Raw genomic sequence first — 20,122 nt, 5'->3', positions numbered from 1 at the left:
AAGCTAGCAACTCCCGCCTGAGGATTTGTGTAAGCAAGCGCTCCTGCCGGAGGATTTATGTACGTTAGCAGCCAGCAGGTCCTGCCGAAGGTTCTGTGTACGTTAGCGGCACCTCCACGATAGCGGTCTCATAAGACCGCCGGAGGATTTGTGTACATACATTTTTAGGTAAGACGGGGTCGATCGGGCAAAAGTGAGCATGAACATGTCATAGGTGGCGCGTCATGAAAGCTCAAAGATAGGTAAAATGATATTGTACTATACCTACCAATGAGTTTGTCAATGCGTTGATACTAGTTAACGATTAGTTGTTTCAGAATAAAAACTCGGCAGATAGAGAACACATTAAAATTAAGCATTAGTTTTCCTTTTATTGTGTCATGTTGCGATTTGACGGAATCGCTGCTTTATTTGCAAAATTGGCTGACATTTCATTGAACGTTTCTTTCATGCAATGCTGGATATTCTGCAGCGGGTGAGTAAGCCAAGTTCTTGAGTTTATGCATCATGCAAAACAACTCAGCAGTGTCGTGTCAGAGCGACATTTCATTGCAAATCGGTTGGTTTGCACTGCTCCGACCAACATAATTACAATAGCTTGCTACCTACTAGAATTGCACTTTGAGTAGATCATTACCCACATACCAGAGCGGTATAATGTCCTACACGTAACGGGAAAATTGCAAATGGTACCTACCTATGCACTTTTCATTATCACTAAGTGTAACCGAAGGTTAATGTTCAACAGTTAAAAACACTTTTCGTAACCATTGGAGAGTTCCAGGACATATAGGTACCCACTGGCGCAACTTCACGCATCTCCATGTTTGCACAATATTTCTGCGGCGGCCGTGTTGTCTGCTCTGCCGCTAGAGCGAAAGTTGAAGAAAAAAGAGCGAAATTTGATGATTCGTGGTCCATTATCAGAGGTTTGACGGCCGGTGCTCTGACTTCAGCATGTCCCAAATAGGGAGCGTGGTTTGACGTCGGCCTGTCCCAAAAAGGGAGCGTGGTCTGACGTCGGCCTGTCCCAAATAGGGAGCGTGGTTTGACGTCGGCCTGTCCCAAAAAGGGAGCGTGGTCTGACGTCGGCCTGTCCCAAATAGGGAGCGTGGTTTGACGTCGACCTGTCCCAAAAAGGGAGCGTGGTCTGACGTCGGCCTGTCCCAAAAAGGGAGCGTGGTTTGACGTCGACCTGTCCCAAAAAGGGAGCGTGGTCTGACGTCGACCTGTCCCGGTGGTAGCGTGGTTTGATGTCCGAGCGTGGTTTGACGTCGGAGCGTGGTTTGACGTCGACCTGTCCCAAATAGGGAGCGTGGTTTGACGTCGGCCTGTCCCACATAGGGAGCGTGGTTTGACGTCGGCCTGTCCCACATAGGGAGCGTGGTTTGACGTCGGCCTGTCCCCAGCAGCGGTAACGTGGTGGAAGAGGATGCCAGCAGCTGCCCGCTGGAGCTGGGCGTCATCTACTCGCCGTACGGCACAGTGGCGGCCGGCTCACTCATAGCAGGTCAGTCGCAGACCGGCTCCTCTAGGTAGATGTAGGTCAGTGTGATGTGTATCATAGTCGCATTATAATATGTCAACTGCCCAACAACGTCACTTTCTTTCCACCACCGCGCCGCCCGGAGGTCCGTCTGATCAGGCCTCCGTGAGGCGGGAACCTCCCGCTCCCCACCGGAGGTTTGGAGGCTGAGTCCGAGAAGTCACCTAATCCTAACTCTCCCGTGGGCCTGTCCGTCCAGTACGTCTCCTCACTCCCAGCCCTACAGGCCTGTCTGTCCAGAGCGTCACCTCCCTGTCCTACAGATCTGTCCGTCCAGCACGTCACGAATCCCTCCCTTTTCTGCAGGTCTGTCCGTCCAGCACGTCACAAACCCCCTCCCTGTCCTGCAGGTCTGTCCGTCCAGCACGTCACAAACCCCCTCCCTGTCCTGCAGGTCTGTCCGCCCAGCACGTCACAAACCCCCTTCCTTTCCCTGCAGGTCTGGCGGCCGGTCTCTCCGAGCAGGACGTCAGCGTGGAGGATACCGTGGGTGCAGACACGCTCACCATGCAGTCGCTCAGCGACCAACAGCGCCGGCTGCAAATCAACAACATCTGGGCGACCACGATAGCCGGTGAGGGAGCCGGCGCGGCAGTCTGCGGCGGTCCGTGCGGGTGCACGTGATCCCTCGTGGGTACATGTGGTCCCAACTGGTCTCCGGCGGTCCCAGTGGGCCCAGGTGGCCCCAGCTGCTTGTGCGAAGCGGTCCGCGTGGGTACAGACGGTTCCCCGTGGGTACAGGCGGCTCCCCGTGGGTACAGGCGGCTCCCCGTGGGTCCAGACGGTCCCCGTGGGTAAAGGTGGCTCCCCGTGGGTACAGGCGGTTCCCCGTGGATGCAGGTGTGGGGTGGTCCCCGTGACTCAAGGGCTCCCATATGGGGCCATGTGATATCGCAGGTGCTAGGTGGCAGCGAAATATGTGGTTCCCAGTAGTTCAAAACAGATATTATGAAGGTATCTGTCCGACAGTTGCTGATGACCTGACTGCTATGACATATTGCATTGGTTTGACATAAAGGAGCGATGGACATTGTGTTACGTGGAGACCTTGAACCACTATGTATAAGTGGCTACTTTTTTAATATAGCACTAAATGTACCTATATCAGAAGTCATTATCAGGTTGCGTTTCTGCTGTTCCATAGGGAGCTGTTAATGTGTGTGCTTCGTAAATTTATTTCAAAATGTAGCTCACTAACCAATAAGCATTTTATATCACACAGTAAAAAATTGTTCAATGTCTGCTTTCACCTTAAATTCTCTCAGCCAGCCGCCGCTTCTCCCCATTGACCCCGCGCCGTGGCTCTCCAACCCCCTGACCCCTGCCGCGGCCCCGCCAGGCGACATTGCTCAGACGGCGCTGCATTACGAGGGCGGCGGTCAGAACAACAACGCGCCGCAGGTGATCGGTCCGACCGGCTACTGGAACTGCACCTACTGCCCCCACGAGTACAACATGCCCGACAGCGACGCCATCTCGGCGCTGACCAACGCAGAGATCTACGGAGGCATCGACGGTAGGCGCAGCTGGGCTCCTCGGAGACGACACTCGGCCGATGGCACGGACATGGGCTGGGCTCGGAGACGGTTCACGGCCGATGGGACCGCTGTCGAAAACGAAAGCTGCGTATCTGCAGTCACGCTGCTCCCGGCTGATTCGACCTAAAAATTGATTAGTTAGGCTACTTGATCAGGTATATTTTATTGAATCAGATATGCTTTGTTACTTACTCAGGCATACTCGTTGAAAAGCGCGAGTGCATATGGCGCGGTTCGGATCCGGGTGTGTCGGTGTGACCGTGCCGTGGCGCCCGCAGGGTACCTGCTCGGCTCGCAGATCTACCGCTGGTCCAAGCAGACCGGATTCCGACTGTCGTCACTGCTGCGTATGTACTACTCTCCCGATGGGGTGAGCTACGACCGCCAGTTCCGCGCCTGCGACCGGCTCACCAACTTCCTCAACGATGACCTGGTCAACCAGGACACGCTCAAGACCCAGGTCAGTGCGAAAGACCCAGGTCAGTAGGGGAGAGTGGGGCAAAGCGGCCACCCGGGGCAAAGCGGCCACCCATCGTTTTAGCCCGCCACAGCTGGCGTCAGGTCCAATATATGGTTGTCAATTATTCTCCTCTTTGCGGTCGTCCGAATGAGCCAGACCAGAGTTTCCGGCCCGTCGTCATTTTTCTGTGGTACACGGAAAAACATTTCTTGCCAGGTTACTAACTATTTTTACGATTTTTAAATGTTGTTTTATTCATACCCGTTTGGAATTTTACTTAAGCGCTCTTGTTCGTGCATTATGTGGTTATCATATTTCTTTTTTACCAATTTTAATGCCTTTGTCCCACTAATAGCTAAGCTGGAATATTTTTTGTCTCTGACGGTATGCTCGGGGCAAAGTGGACCGGGCAAAGAAGACGGGGCAAAGTAGCCAGCTCCGAAAAGGTCATAAGTTGTTTCCATTTGCAAAACAAACGCTATTTATATTGCAATGTGTCGTCATGCATTCATCTCGGCCACTTGTCGGTTACATGAGTCACCAAATAATGTAATTAAATGTTATTCTATGAATGCTCTTTCCTTGTGTACCTACAGGTGGGAAGATGAGAAATTAAACATCAATCCTTGTTTATACCTTGTCACCGCCAAATACCCTAGTCGTACATGAGGCAACTATTCTATTTCTCATATTGGGACTTTAAAGTCACCGGTGGCCACTTTGCCCCAGTGTATGGGGCAAAGTGGCCAAAATGCATAGGTTTAAAACCCTCGCCGGCCGAGGGGGGGCGGGTGCCGCCCCCCCCCCCATAGGGTTTTTTCGCGATAGCTCCGAGCACGCTGGCGATAGAGAGCTGAAACTTGGCATACCTGACCTTTGATTCAAGCCGGATCTTTTGACACCAACCGCATTTTTGGGTCAGGTCAGGTCACTGACCTATGACGTCATAAGTGAACCTCTGCACGGTCTTCAGATGTCGCAACTTCGCAACGCCCTCACTGCCAGAGGAGATGTCACAGGGAAATGAAACTTGCAGGATCTAGTATCCATTATGAGTCTCACAACTTGTATATCTCGGATTTTTCCTAAAGGTCATATGAGGTCAGGTCATTTTCGTGACCTCACCATTATAAGTCAATGGGGAAAAATGAAAACTGCTATTCTGGCGCCGGGAACTATCTGCAACTATCTCAAGCACACAGAATCGTGATTTGATGCACTCCTTGCAAGGTTAGATGCGTCACTTTTGCAATGTTGACCTTGCGTGATGTCATTTATGACGTCATCAAGGTCATATTAGTTTTTCGTCAATAACTCTTGATCAAATTGAGCTAGCGAGTCGGGAAAGCCACCAATGAACTCAGGAAGACCTGCCGAATCGAATGATATGCGATATGACCTATTTCGACCAACTTCGTGACCTTGGGGTGCTGACCTGACCTTGACCTGAGGTCAACACCCTAAGTTGACCTGACCCGGACAAAAAGTATACCATTCGACACGCCTGAGCGAGACGAACACGATGCTGCCAAAATCGGCGCTCTGCGGCCGTTTTTTGCGAAGTTATTCACCAAAAACTGAGCCGTACCTTGGGGCACTTGACCTGACCTCAGAGGTCACCAGTTGACCTAGGACCTTAAAATCGGGTACCAATCTCTGCGTCTCGTAACGGCGCATACGCTCGTTTTTTCCGCGACGCGCTATCTCCACCAGGGGCGAAACGGCGAGGGGGGGGGGTCGTACCCGCCCCCCCCCTCGGCCGGCGCGTATGTAGAAAACCAATAGGTCCGGCGAGGGTTAACCCGCGCCCACGGGGGGGGGGCATTCATAGCCCCCCTCCCGTTTTTCTGCATTAACTTCTAAGCCGCTTGACGTATCGACGCCCAGCTTTCAATACCTTCGGCTGCATCAATTGGACAGCTTGTGTCAAAATATGAAGTTCGTAGCTACCATAGGTCGGCCGGAAATGACGTCAGAGTGACGTCATGCTCGGCCGATTTCGACGCAAAACATTGAACCGCAGCAATCGCTCCCAAGAGCCCAGTTTTTCAGGTAGATCCAATTTCTTGCATGGGAGGACTTAAAATAGACTGCGCTATCAAACTGTTTTCTCGGATTTTCCAGATTTTGAAGATTTTGAAAAGTACCTATATATATTAAAATTCAAAATTTATATTTTTACCTTTTTTCAAGAAGTTTTTGACTTTTCGAAAAAAAATACGGATTATATGTCAGAGAACACATGCCTATGACTCACTCTAGCAAATTTTAGCCAGATATCTTCAAAAATGGCCAAGTTATACCAGGGGCCTCGCCGACGGGGGGTCGCAGGGGTCGCGACCCCCCCCCCCCACTCGTGAGAACCGGGGGGGTCGACCCCCCACTTTTGGCGATGCTGAGTATGCTTTTTTGAGCTATCATGTCAGTGAAGTTGGCGTCAGCAACATCAACAAATATCGTCAGATTCAGAATGGCTTCAAGAGCTACCAAGTCCCTATTGCTTATGGGTCAATAAGCTGCGGGCGTGGAACATCAGCATGACAATATTTTAAAGTAGCCACTATTCTAATCCCTTTTATCCCTCATAGGAGTGAGCGCGCCAAAACTGACCCAACCGCTCGTCTGATTACGAGCGAGCGAGCGCAGCGAGCGAAGTGAGTCTTTTCAATATAACGGAAAAATCTCAGTATGAGCGGCCCGGCCCGGCCCGGCCCGGCCCGGCCCGGCCTGTAACGCTTTTGAGAGGCTTATATCTCAGCAACCGCTGGACCGATTGGCCTGCGGTCTTTTTTGTTGGGTAGCCCCATCCCTTCTACCCCGTAATTGACTACTTTTGATACATCTCAGTGACCGTCGTGGCACGTGCCACGTGAAAAGTCAAGGGTGTTCAAGCTGTTTTGCAAAAGTAGTGATTTTGAGAGGCTCATATCTCAGCAGCCGCTCGGGCGATTGACTTGCGATAATTTTTGTAGGGTAGCAGCATCCCCTCTACCCAAAATAGGATACTCTCGATGCATGTGGGTCACTCCCAGTGCACGTGCAAAATACAACAATAAGAGGTGCCAAATTTGTTCCCATTTCAGTAACTCGGTAATTACTGGGGCGATTTCGCTGAAACTTGGCATACAGGTAGGCACCCACCAGGCAATGCATTCCCATGTGTTGCGGTTAGGGTGCTACTGCACGTGCGCACGTGCAGGGGGCGTTTCCAGATCTCGAGAACGGCTGGGCCGATTGCGCTCAAATTTGGTACACGGTTGGGGACCAGTTAGTAGGGTGCCGTGCAAAAGTCATTTTGGACCCCGTTTGCACGTGCGCACGTGCAGAATGCCGCTTCCAGATCTCAAGAACGGCTGGGCCGATTGCGTTCAAAGTTGGCACACCGCTAGCGACCGGTTAGAAGGGTGCTTTGCGCAAGCCCGTTGGAAGCACCCTCTCGCCCTTCCGCACGTGCAGGGCTCACTATCTCGCTCGCTCGTTCTTCGCCCAAAAGGCGTTTTACTGGTTGTTAAAATAATGGTTGCAGTCGATTCGTCGGATGACCTATCAGTAACTACGAGGTACGGCTCTTGCGAGATTAAGCGGTAGGCATTTTGCACTTTTACATTTCCGGTTATATCTCAGAAACTAATCGATCTACGATGAAGCCAATTTACACGATCATGGCCGGCCTGTGATCCAACAAGTCGATCGCACCTTCAACACTTAAAAGCTTAAGACGACGAAGATATAGCCTGAAGTACACTAAATTTTCTAGGTGCAAAACCTACCGCTAAAGTAAAACCCGCGAGACCTGTACCTACGCGGACCTGCCTGCATGGGGGGAATGGGGTCAGATGGTGGACTCCTCTCGGGCTTTCCGCGCAAAATGACGTCGTTTCGCCTATTGCAACGAAACTTCCAGTGACCTCGAGTTAATCAATTTTACACCTACTCTAAAAAAATATTGGCCCTGATTCGAATATAGCTGACCTTGGTTCACTTTTTTAGTTTTATTTTCTTCCACTTACAAGTGTAGTTTTTGGAACTGATTTCGAGCTTAGCGCCGGTTTGAACATAAGAAGTACCTAGTTTTGATAAATGGTGGTTATGTAACATTTACGAAGCTATCGTTGGTGGTTGTCAGTTTTCACCCACTCTAGATGGCCGGCAGGAAGCCTGATGGTCGACCTGACCTGAACCGACCCGATATACCCCAAATGCATGGAAATGCATGGAAATCGTACTCGGGACCCCGATAACAGCTACGGCCCACAAAGTTCTAGCAGGCCAGATTTTTCCTTCTTTTCTTTGGGCGTTGACCTAAGATGACCCGGCCAAGACCTTGGAATTGGGCATCATCGGTTTCTCTCATCACGGGCAGCATCCTCGCTTTTCCGCGAAGCTCTACCTCGATCAGGGGCCGAAAGCATACCTTAGCGTTGCGTTGGTAAACGTTTTACCTTAGCGACCCGTAAAACACGAATAAGTGCTACAGCGACACAGAAAGCGTATTCGATAGCTTTTTTAAAGCTCTTTCGCCAACTTCGCCTCAGATATGACTTCGGGTCTATGGCTTGTGTACCACTGTGTACCAGAGGCCAAACAGCTCTGGCAGAGCTGTTTGGCCAAACAGCGGACGGATTTTGCCAAAACATTTATTCTGTAACAACCTATGATTCAGTGGTTGTGTATGATATTCATATTATCACCATCGTGTTTGTTTCGTCGAAACACGTCGCATGGCTTACAATTTGAACTTGGAAATTTAACTAGAAAACTTGACATCAGGTAAAGGTCATGTCCTGACCGGAAAAGAACCTGCTGCATATGGATCGATCTGTGTTGCTGAGCTGAACACACTCCAGGTGCTGTCATCGCTCTACAGCGTCTCCACCGAAAGTTGTTGTCGAAAATGTGTTAGAGACCCTTGATGACCCAATGACTGACCAATTGACCATTCGAGTCACCATCTGGTCATTAGTTGCACCTTATCTCTAAAATGAGCAGAGGTGCCATGGCTACAAAAGTGTCTAGCGTTTTTAGCAAATTCGTTCAAAGCAGAGGGCATTCGTGCCTTTCCCATATCTTATCATGATTGGTGAGGTCACATATTTGACCAGACTTCACTTCTCAGATGTAAAATCCCAGATTCATGAACTGTTGGCACTTATAGTCCCATTCATTACACTAAATTTCAGACTTTAGGAGATAATCTATAGGAATGAAAAGATTGCAGTTTTTGAAGCATTAAAACTGAGCTTGACATGACATTGTGACCTGACCTCAGGTGACCTGTGCTTGATTTCTATGCACGATGCAAAAGTGATGTACAATAAGATATACCGCTGCTTTCGTGGCGCTGGGCACCGATGTTTTTCTCAACACACGGAAAAAACGGGAGTGTAGCTAAAAACACCCCTATCCATCAAGACGAAGACCGGTAACCCGACCCCCCCCCCCACTCAAAAATCCGTGGCGACGCCCCTGCTAACTGCATTAGGTATAGCAAAAAGTTCACGATTATAAATTTTTCAAGTCAGTTTTTCAGTACGTATTTGACACCTTACACGAATATAAATAGCACCATCGTGTTGCTGAGCTCAAACTGCATCCGATAGGCACTTTTTGTTGAAAATTTTCAACTTAAAATTTGATTTTTTTTTTACCTGAAAGTGGCCTGACCTAAGCTATATTCAAGTCAAAATGACCTTGAATGACATAAACGACATCGAATTCGAAATCTATGGCCTAAATGGACCAAAAAAACATGTGTCTGGTGACCGATGCATGACATAAGATTTCCGTGACCTGTGATGACCTGACGCTGACCTGAAAATCACAGTACAAGTTTGGTACCCTTAGGGTATCTAAAGCATCTGTTCACAAGTGTGTAAACTAAAAATGAGCCCGATCTGACTTGTAAGACGGCGTTCAGAGCCCAAAACATGAACAAGCCAATTGTCGATAATTTTTAATTTGACCTGACCTTTGACGTCATCGGTGACCTCGAGGTCAATGAAATTAGGTTTCACTCGACAGTTTTTCCGGGGCTATCAGACGCCGTTTGTATTTTGACGATCGGCCCAGTAGTTTCGGAGTTAGGAAGGGGGCTATGAATGGCCCCCCCCCCCCCGTAGGGCGCGTTATATGCAGACCCCAGTGAGGCGCGGGTTAAAGCTTTGCTAATATTTCTCATATGTGAACGCCTTTGGAAATAAAACGGAGTTGAAATAAAAGACAATTTAATAGGGATCAAATTGGCATAGAAAGAATCTTTCAAATTTTAAAAATTAAGCGTTGGCATTGTAAGAAGCGTTAGGGTGGCCGCTTTGCCCCACTCTTCCCTGCGGGGATAGCGTAGGGCTCGGATGTCAACTGAAGGGTTGGGGATGAAATAAATGATGAAGTTGGAAAGCGGCGACTCACAGTTAGGATGCCACAACTAATGTAATGTGGTACACTTGTATTGTAAGCAAAACGGCCCGCGTTTTTTCAATTCGTTGCTGGCTATCGTTTGCGTGAACGGATGAGTCGATTGCCTCACGTCGTCTGGCGTGTTACAGGCGGTCAACTTTGGCTTTGCCTACTACTCGGCCGACCTGGGCCGGATGCCGATGCTGAACCAGGAGAGCCTGGACGAGGCCATGGACACCCTGATGACCAATGTCATCGAGCAGCTGAACGACTTCGCGGGTGAGATGACCGGCCAAACTGAACAATAAACCCTACCTGTTCACTTCCAATTCCCCGCTCGGATATCGTTGCATGATATAAAAGAAAAATTGCGTTGCAAAAATACGATTTCAGGATTAGTGGATTTATGTATATTGCATAAATAGGTGGATTTATGCATATTGCACGCATTTCAGCCATGTGGCGTGTATGTAATTGCACGCATTTCAGCCATGTGGCGTGTATGTAGTTATATCTGAACTCACCACATTACATCACAGACAATTCATCATTTCATAAACATGACGTCTTGTCTGTTGGCGTTCAGCGTGTCATTCACCCATTTGCCGGTCAGTTAGGTTAGGGCGAATCGGCTAGCGTTAGAGCACACTCAGTTTCGATATCAGGTGACAACTTAATCATGTATGGTTATGTTTAGTGATGTCAATTACGGAAAATCGTGATACCGATACCAAACCAAATACCAACAAAAACCATGAGAAAATACCGAAACCGCACCGACTTTGGAAAATGAGAAAAATACCAACTTTATACCAAATTAGCTGCCTCTTTTACATTAGTCAGGATTCATAATACCAACACAATACCGAAAGCCTTAGTATTGAAATACCAAATACCTACCAAGTTGGTATCGGTTTGGTAACGGTATACCAAAAAGTTGATATCCGATTGACATGTAGTTATGTTGTTCTATAGGTTTTTACTTGAGACTCGGTGTTTTCTTATTTGAGATTTATCGTCTCATATGTTCTTTTGTAGGCGGGTATGAGGTATACCACATTGCGCCAATTCTGTACCTATAGCGTATGTTTATGCAGATATTTCTTCTTATGCTGTTTCGTGCAAAAGCATTGGCCAAACCATAAAACAGCTGACCTCTGAATGACCCTGATTTGGCATAGAGCGTGCCGCGGGCGTCTGGGTGTGCCCCAGAGCTGTGACCTGACCGTGACTGACCGGCCAGGTAAGTCGATGACTGATGACGGCCCCGGCTGCAAGAACGTGCCGGCGCAGGGCGCCACCCCCGACGAGCCGACGTGCTCCACCAAGGCGGACGTGGTTGCCGTGTTCGACCCGAGCGTCAGCGGCATCGGAGCGCAGGCGCAGAAAATCTTCCTCTCGTGAGTCCATCGGACATTCTCTGTTACACCTCTGTTTCTGTCGTGAGTTCCTGGAACATTTTTTTTTCGTTTGCCCATTTTTGGCACCATTGCGTGCCCGTGCGTTTTCAACAGCAGGGCAATGATCAGGGTGGACACTTGTTGTCCTTTCCGGGGAAACTAAAAACTCTAGTTCGGCAGTGCTGCGATGTCAGAGCTACCACCGACACTGCACCTTCCCGTTCACACGCTCATGTCTTCCCTAGCGCATTGCACAGCCAGGGTACCCTGAGGGACGCAGCCGCCCACCAGCCCTCTCTGCGGCCGACGGGCGGGTCTCTGGCCGGAGCTGAGCTCCCATAGGCAGCGTGCTATTGCACTGTTCCGACCCGCCGTGTGTTTCCGATGTTCGGCGCAGGGAGCTGGCTCTGGCGCTGGACGTGGGCTGGAACAAGTCGTACATGCACCTGGTCAGCGGTGAGGACGGCGCCGTGCTGCTGGACAAGTGGAACTACACCAACAAGGCGCGCCTGGCCTGCGACATCCAGCGTGTGGACGGTGAGAGGCTGGGTCGGGCCCGACACCCGCTACCGTCCCAGCTCCGACACCGGCTAAACACTGGGAGCGGAGCCCTCCTGTGACTTCCACGACTCTTGTGAAACACCAATTTTTGAAATCTGAAATTGGTTATAAGCTTTTCAGTGCTTTTCGTGCTCCGGAATCGACTTATTTTATTCGATTATTTTTAAAATATTATATTATTCGATCATTTTCATCCTAGCTTCTCTAAAGTAGTTAGCTAATGATTCACCTTTTGCTCATCCGGCTGCTCATGCTGGCACTCCTTCATCACCTCGAAAGTATGTATGTATATAATCAGGTAGTTCAAGTTATGAGACATTCATCATATCTGAGTGATTGCTGCTTTTATACGAGTTTTGTTTGTCATTTGCGTTTTACTTAGGTATTTTTATCGGTGTGGTACCCATAACCATTGTTTTCTTATTGTTTTCGATCACAGTTATGCTTATTATATTTGAAATTAAGGAAGCTGAACATTGTCACATGACAGGTAAATACGAGTATGAATATAAACGTAGCGCAATTCCAGATTCACTAGCATAGCGCACATGTCAACCAAATGATGCTGAGGCGGTGTCTAAGAATTATTTTTGTATGCATATTATTAGACTTACAATATCATATTTCAATTTCCAAATGATAACCTTTTGTGTACCCAGCTCCGGTACGATTTACGCTGTTTTGTCTGATGTGTTTCAGTTCCGGACGGGCAGTACGACCTGGTGGCTACTCTGTACCGTCTGATGACCTACTACGCCGATATGCTGGACCAGGAGGCCAACGATGTGAGTACGGGCCGGCGTCTGTTGGCGGTTGGCTGCAGAGCGCGGAATACACGGACCACCGGGTGACACGGAATCGGTTACAGCGGCCCAGAGTCGGCCATGAAGTCTTTTGAAATTCCATGGTAATAGGCGGCATCTGTGCTGAGTTATTGGACTTCGACTGTTTACAATTTGCATGGTGTTGAACAATGTGCAATGTAAATGTTTCTATTGTGTTTTCCTGTTTCATATTACTTTGCTTTGCTTCCCTGGTGGTCATAAATCCAACCGAACTTCATTGGAATGTTCCTTAGCTGCTCATTCAAGGACATTTAGCGTACTGTGAGTCGAATATGGTCACCATAAGTAACAATTCATCGTATACCTGATGCTATGTTCAAGGCCATTGAAAATCGTTACTCATCATTTTCCACATAACCTACCTATCGCGTCGAAATCATATGCAATATTTCGTTAGAATGTTGCGACATGTTTTGTAACTAGCGCAAAGCCCGTCACTAGAACCGTAAAACTGATGTTACTGTTGCTGTTCATTAGTTACTGTCAGAATGGCGGTCGAGTTGCTCGCCCACTGGCGTGATGCGGAAAACGGTCGAGTGTTTCCCTATCGATGTAGTCAAACCCCAGCTTGAGCAGCCCTGGCTCTACCTAGCTCGTTCCTGACGGAGATGGTTGGGATCATTGGCAGCTATTCGGTCCGTTACTTACAGGCCAAATTTCGACGGCTAACGAAAAAATCACGTGTGAGATGATGTGGACAGGTTATCGTACAAATCTAAATTCTACCGTCGCTAGCCACCTCTTCCGGTCAGCGTAAATGGTCAGGGCCTGCGCATTACGCTCCACAGTCCATATGGCGATGTCATGTGTGTCTCTGACTGCACTGCTGACTTGGCCTCAGACACCTCTCGGGCAGAACGACGCTCCACTTCTCACGGGTGGCCAGTTGCCTGGAATGGTAGGCTGTGCCGCATCACACGGGCTGAAATAACAGTAGGTATGGCCCTGTGGTGTGGCGCGATTTCGAGAGAGTCGGCACCGACTAGCATTTCAGTCAATTGATAGCTTGTGAGGAGTGGAACATCATCCTGCAGTCATGATGTAGGTATACATGCGTACCTACATCATGCATAAATTTCGATTTATTTTGAAAGATAACACAACGCACTGAAATAGTTAGGTTACAGTTGAGCGTCATGAAATCTACAGTTACAATCACATAATTGATCCTAATGGCTGGCAATCCAGACATTAGTTACTAACTCACAAGTCAAACTCCTTATTTTTGTCCATGTCGGTAAATCCATATATCAAAATGTTCATAGCCCTGAGAAAGGAGCACGAGCTCCGTTGTCCTCGTTCTGATTTCTTTTAGTCCTCCTTGCCTCCGTCGGACGGCCGTCGTCGTCTGAGCTCTGCATGTGAGCTTTGTGTGTGTGAGCTCTGTGTGTGAGCTCTATCCCAGCTCTGTGTGTGAGCTCTATCCGAGCTCTGTGTGTGAGCTCTGTGTGTGTAAACTCTGTGTGTAAGCTCTGTGTGTAACTTCTGACTGTAACTATGTGTGAGCTCTGTATCTGAACTCTGTAGCTCTGTATCTGAGCTATGTGTGTAAGCTCCGTATGCTGGCTCTGTGTGTGAGCTTGGTGCGTATTGTGTGAGCTCTGTATCTGAACTCTGTGAGCGGCTATCTGAGCTCTGTGTCTGAGCTCTGTGTGTCTCCGTGCAGGGCGCCTCTCGGTCCAACACCCAGGTGCTGCTGCTGATGAGGTTCGGCAGCGGCTTCAGCAACAGCGACGAGGACATCACCACCATGCTCAACAACCTCTGCGAAGTGTTCCCCGGTGAGCGAACCGCCCTGTGTCGCGAAAAATCGGGGTGCTTACAGGACTTTTGTCTGACAGAAGCGCATTTCAGTTTATTTTCTCTCCCATTAACTTGCTGAGGAGGTCGCTAAAATGACATGATTTTATTTCACCAATGTCAATCATCCAAGATAAAGGTTAAAGCAGGCCCTCTGAGAAGATAAATTTGACCAAACCTTTATGAATCCCTGGAAGTTTCAAAGCAATGATTAAGTCGTGCAGTCGTACAACTTCAAGATAAGGGCAAACATAGAGACCGGTGACACATCAGCCCGCGGCCATATTCTATCGTTGCCCAACGTTCCGCAATCTGCAAAGGAGTCCGGAATAGTCATATGGACGAAGTCCGCTGTTGCACACTCGATTGAGCAGATAGCAGGTCCTGAAGCCGGCCTTATCATGCCGTAGGTATGTCGAAACCCACTCGTAGCGGCGCCACAAAGGGCGACTGATTCCGTCTAATCACTCTCCGGACTCTTAAGCATTTAAATGATTGGAGTGGCATTTCCTTTGCATGAGTAGGTACTGTAGGTAGGTATGAGAGGCTGTTAGTGTTGCATCCCAGTTAAATGTTCCACAGAAGAAAAACGATGACTGACAAGCAGTGATACTTCACATGTTGTCCGTAACATAATGCAACTTTTCTTTCATTTTCCAAGCAACACTAAGCGCGATATCTTTTTAATACGGTATAGTGGCGAAGTGTACCACACAGTAAGTACACTTGCGAGCATTCTTACTGACACTTATCATGAACCGTCATATCGATAGTGCCCATTCGAATTCGACCCAACGAATCTCGAAACCCCACAGCTCGTGCTGTGTTTCTTTTCCTGTTTGGAAACAGGAATCGCCATATCTATAGGGGTAGGTGTATATGTAAATGGAGCACCAGCCGAGCTGACAGCCGCTGCCTCTGCGTCGCGCCCGACGCCCGCAATATCTCCGGCAGACATCAACATCATGACGGTGTCGGACAGCCAGGGGTCGTTCAGTAACATCCAGCAGGCGATGGACCGGCGCCAGTTCCTGGCCGACAACATGTTCGCGTCCGAGTCCTCTCAGCGCGCCACCCGCGAAACCCTGGTGCCGGAGGTCATCACCAACATGTGCCACGGTAAGCTAAACGGCAGCGGGACGCCGGGCTGTGTGCAGCGCTGGGCTGGGCTGGCGGTATCTCAGCTCCGGTAGTCAGTGCCACAGCACTCCGGCTGGTCAGTGGCGAGCGTGACCTCGGTAACGTGACCCCGGTAAGGTTAAGTAAGTTGATCTCGGTAAGGTGACTGACCTCGGTAAGGTAAAGTAAAGGTGATCTCGGTAAGGTAACTATGCATGACCTCTGTAAAGAAACGGTGACATTGGTAAGGTAAATGTGTCCTCGATAACACCTTGAAGGTGTACTAAGCTGTACTGTATGCGGGTGAGCGCTGCACTGTTCGGTGGTAAGTGGCTCCCCAGCCGACCGATATGTATGCCGTGACCGCGCACACCAATGCTTAGCGGCACTGTCAAGTATCAACCTGCACTCAGTGTTTGACTCTAGTCCTCTCAGTTCACTTCAGCGGGGGGGGGGGCATGGTGCTTGAGATTCCATGGCACTAGAGGAACTTGCAAGCGACATATATCAACGTGGCAATGTGCTGGTTTGTGCACCTCGCCTGACGTCCCACAGCGCCGTCCCGGTTCGTGTAGTTATGTAGCCTGACGTGTAGACTTATGTGCAGCCTGATGCCCTGTTCTGTACTCCTGTTCTGTACCGCACAGCGTTGTCCCGGTTCGTGTACCCCGCCTGACGCCATGTTTTGCACCCTACAGCGCCGTCACGGTTCGTGTACCCCGCCTGCCACACGGACGACCCAATGTTCACCAACGTCAACGAGGGTAACCACGAGTACACCTACTACGTCGAACCCAACAAGGTGACCTACCTGCGGGTCGGGCCGCAGCAGTTCTTCTCCAGCAACGACCTCAAGATCCAGGTCAGTGCCCGAGATGGAACGGACGGTATCCTGTACTCCAGTGACCGATTTCATGGGATGGATGGTGTCAGAATGTTCCACTGGTGATGTTTTAACTTCGTTCTTTTCATAATTGTGATCGCTGAATCGGATATTTTATGCGTTTAGAAAGTTCGATTGTGACGCACTGCTATGGGCATCGTCTTTCATTAGATCTTAAACACAAAGATGTCTATTCAGCTGCTATCGGGAGAGATATGCGCCCGTTAGCGCGTCTGTGTGCTCGTTTGTCTGAGCGCCGTGTACTGTTTGACCGCCGTGGTGTCTGAGTTTTCGTTGGTCTGAGCGCCGTGTACTGTTTGACCGCTGTGTCTGGGTTTTCGTTGGTCTGAGCGCCGTGTGCTATTTGCTCCGCTTCAGTTCGAGTCGGTGTACGGCCCCCTGCAGGTCTGCCTCAGCCGCACCGATCCGCAGGCCCCTGTCGACGCCGATGACGCCCAGTGCGTCTCCACCGGTCAGTCCGCGACGGAGCCGACGCGAGGAGCGAGCCGCGCGCCCGTACCGACGCGAACCCGCACTGACACGGCGCACTCACACCGCCGAGGGCACAACTGACGAAACTTTCTGTACCCTCGCATTGATCAATTTTACACCTACCCTGAAAATTTCATGACCCTGACCCCAATGACCTTTGACCTGTGACCTCTTTTCTGTGACCATGTTTGGCCGAAATCGCGGTTCGGCGCGTGTCGGCTCGCATTAGCCGCGCGTTTGCAAGCTTTTCGTGGTTTCAAACGTTCAAACATGTGATTTGATGTTGCTCCCATGCATTAGGGTGGGTGTCAAGGTCACCTGAAGGTCAGGTCAGGTCATTGACCTTTGGTGACCTCGGGTGACCTCGGTTCACTTTTTCGAGTTTTACATGTTTCTAGGCTAGTTTTTGGAGCTGATTTCGAATTTAGCAACCATTTGAACATTTACGAAGTAGTTTTGGTGCCTTCGTAACATGTTACGAAGCTGTCCGAGGCGGTTGACACGTATTACGAATACCCGTCACAATCCCTACCGGTTGACCTGACCTGACCTGACCCGACCTGGTCTAAATGCTTAAAGACATCATCTCTGATCAAAACTAACACGATATTCGTGATCAGCACCCCGGAAAACCACATAGCAGCCACACTTTACGACACAGGTCCCGATTTTTCCGGTTTTCGGGTCATTGACCTGACCTGGAAGGTCACCCGATGACCTAGGACCTTAAAATTGGGTATCATCGGCTTCCTCTCGTGACGGGCAACACGCTCGTTTTTTTTTTTCGCGAAGCTCTAGCTCGATCAGGGGCCAAACGCGAGGGGGGGTCGTACCAACCCCCCCCCCTTGTGCCGTCGAAGGACTCAAAATGGCCTGTGCCGGCGAGGGTTAATATATTCGCTAACGTTGACTGTAATGAAGCAGGTTTCGTCTCTGCGTTCAAGACTTACAATGTTTGGCTGCATGATACGAGTACACTTTTGCACACCCTCAGAGGTCAAAGGTCGGTGGCTATATATTTGATATCTGTTTCCGTTGTCCCCCTGCCCCCATTGTGGTCTCGGTTTCCCGCCGTAACCCTCCTCCCCGCTGCGCGGCATCCGTCGTCTCCCCGGCAGAGTCCTCCCAGTCGAGTCAGGTGGAGTTCGAGCTCGGCACGCCCTGCTCCGAGGACCAGATGAACGACGACTGCCCGCCGCTCTACTTCTCCATCCAGCAGAACCCCGAGAAGACGTCCGCCATCTCCGTGTGCACAGGTTTGTGACCGCATAAACCCCGTCTGCACTGAGTTTGTATCCGTAACCTCCGTCTGCACAGGTTTGTATCCTTATTCCGTAACCTCCGTCGGCACAGGTTTGTATCCTTATTCCGTAACCTCCGTCTGCACAGGGTTGTGCAGTGCTCTGTGGGGAGTGGGTTCACTGAAAGAGCTCCCGTCATCTCTAACAGCCTGCGAATGTATGTATGTCCCGATACGTGGAGTAGCGAGGCATGCCGTGAGCGACTCAGGTTCACATGGTCCGGGCGGGGTCTCCCCGTCAAAGACTTACTTATACCTGATGCTCATCAATAAAGTCTCAGTCAGCACGACTCCATCTCCTTTTCAGACGACGAGTGCCCGTTCCCGGACAGCATCCAGTTCACTATCACACACGAGAACATGCGCTGCAACTCGGCCAGCGGTGCGACGCTGTCTCTGCTGCTGCTGGGGGCCGCCGCTGGCCTGCGCCGCCTGCTCGGCTAGGCGGCGGTAGGCGGGTGACAGGCGGCGGTAGGCGGGCGCCGCCTGTTCGGCTAGGCAGTGGTAGGCGGGCGTCGACCGGTGCTGTGCAGTGACTCGTGACCGGTGAGCGGTCGCTGGGCTGGGGAAGTCAGTGGCCGAGTGGTAGGGTAACTGAGCTTAGACGGGGACCGAGCTTATTGTGCCGAGGGGCGCCGAACGAGCGGAGCTCTGTGTTAGATCGGCAGTAGCGACTGCTATGTTATACTCGCTGACCCCCGGCGGTATCGCTGAGACCCATCATTGATTATAGAGCTGGGTGACCCCGTCTGGATACTGCGTAAACCTGCGTATATGCTGGCAAAGACACGTGTAGATTCTCTTCGATTTTGTTTAAATCCCTCCCGCGATTCACGATCAATAAATAAAGCGGGTTGCATGTGAGCGGGTCCCAGTTTCCCTGCAGGTGTTTTTTGAGAGCGGGTTATATGTGAACTGTATGACGGGTCCCAGCTGGGGGCCATTGTTCCCAGTGTATGTGCTTTGCTGTTACTAGTGAGTGCCCCTTCCTGAAACGAAATCCAATCAACAGCTTCTAAGAATAGTGTTGATGGCACATTAATCAAGCCTTACTATCCTTCCTTTCTGTTTCTGGTATCGTTTTTGTGTGCAATCAGTCGTGATGGGGCGGATTTTCACACCAAATAAATGATTTAATTGGTGAAATGCCGTCCGTTTGGCTTTTCGTAGGGCCCAGTTGTTGATTACTCTATATTGTAGAACAATGCTGTAATTTAGATATTGGACATTGGACAAGTTATCATAGTAGGCTTTCGTTGGTGAGCATTCAGTTTTATATTACCCATGAAAAATATGTTATGCAGTTCATTTGGGGAAGTATTTTAAGCAGAAGTGCGTATTGCGAACCCCCGCAAATGTGGTTTACAGGCAGTTCCATAAGAATTATCCCGTTGTCGCTTAACATGTTAAGAAATTGGCGTTAAATGTCGTCAGGTCTAAGGCTGCATGGCCCAGAAATCGGATGTGATTCACACAGAAGTTCGTGTCAAATGAATGAGCCGTGCTCTTTTCAAATAAATCAACAAAATATTAAGTGTTTTAGAAAGGAACTAGATGGACAGCATTACGCGCAGCGTAAAGAGGGACAGCATTACGCGCAGCGTAATAAGTCAATTTTCAACCAGTATAGCGCCTTTTGGGGCGACTAACGGAGCGAGCGAGGGGGTGAGTCTTGCACGTGCGAAATTTCGAGGGGGTACCTCCAACTGACTTGTGCAGGGCACCCTACTGACTGGTCTCTAGCGATGTGCCAAATTTGGGCACAATCGGCCCAGCCGTTCT

The 20,122-nt window shown here is 49.8% G+C and overlaps 1 protein-coding gene across 2 annotated transcripts in view; it reads left to right on the top strand.

Moving 5' to 3' along the window:
- Nucleotides 1-19,486, top strand: part of LOC122385403 — a 33,166-nt gene extending 13,680 nt beyond the window's left edge. The window contains exons 6-19 of one of the 2 annotated variants that reach the window (XM_043373643.1): nt 1,413-1,510; nt 1,986-2,120; nt 2,886-3,062; nt 3,363-3,544; nt 10,090-10,219; nt 11,184-11,340; nt 11,738-11,877; nt 12,601-12,686; nt 14,413-14,527; nt 15,501-15,665; nt 16,364-16,527; nt 16,927-17,020; nt 18,159-18,296; nt 18,648-19,486. In XM_043373643.1, coding sequence (XP_043229578.1) covers nt 1,413-1,510; nt 1,986-2,120; nt 2,886-3,062; nt 3,363-3,544; nt 10,090-10,219; nt 11,184-11,340; nt 11,738-11,877; nt 12,601-12,686; nt 14,413-14,527; nt 15,501-15,665; nt 16,364-16,527; nt 16,927-17,020; nt 18,159-18,296; nt 18,648-18,784 — 1,918 coding nt within the window. In that variant the 3' untranslated portion in view covers nt 18,785-19,486. Of the gene's footprint in view, nt 1-1,409; nt 1,511-1,985; nt 2,121-2,885; nt 3,063-3,362; nt 3,545-10,089; nt 10,220-11,183; nt 11,341-11,737; nt 11,878-12,600; nt 12,687-14,412; nt 14,528-15,500; nt 15,666-16,363; nt 16,528-16,926; nt 17,021-18,158; nt 18,297-18,647 lie in introns of both variants that reach the window. The other variant, XM_043373642.1, reaches the window with a different exon arrangement.
- Nucleotides 19,487-20,122: the final 636 nt, after the last annotated feature.

The sequence above is a fragment of the Amphibalanus amphitrite genome, unplaced genomic scaffold (assembly GCF_019059575.1).
Source record: "Amphibalanus amphitrite isolate SeventyFive unplaced genomic scaffold, NRLGWU_Aamphi_draft 000218F_arrow, whole genome shotgun sequence".
NCBI classification, from domain to species: domain Eukaryota; kingdom Metazoa; phylum Arthropoda; class Thecostraca; order Balanomorpha; family Balanidae; genus Amphibalanus; species Amphibalanus amphitrite.
This window is presented reverse-complemented; position numbering and strand designations above follow the sequence as displayed.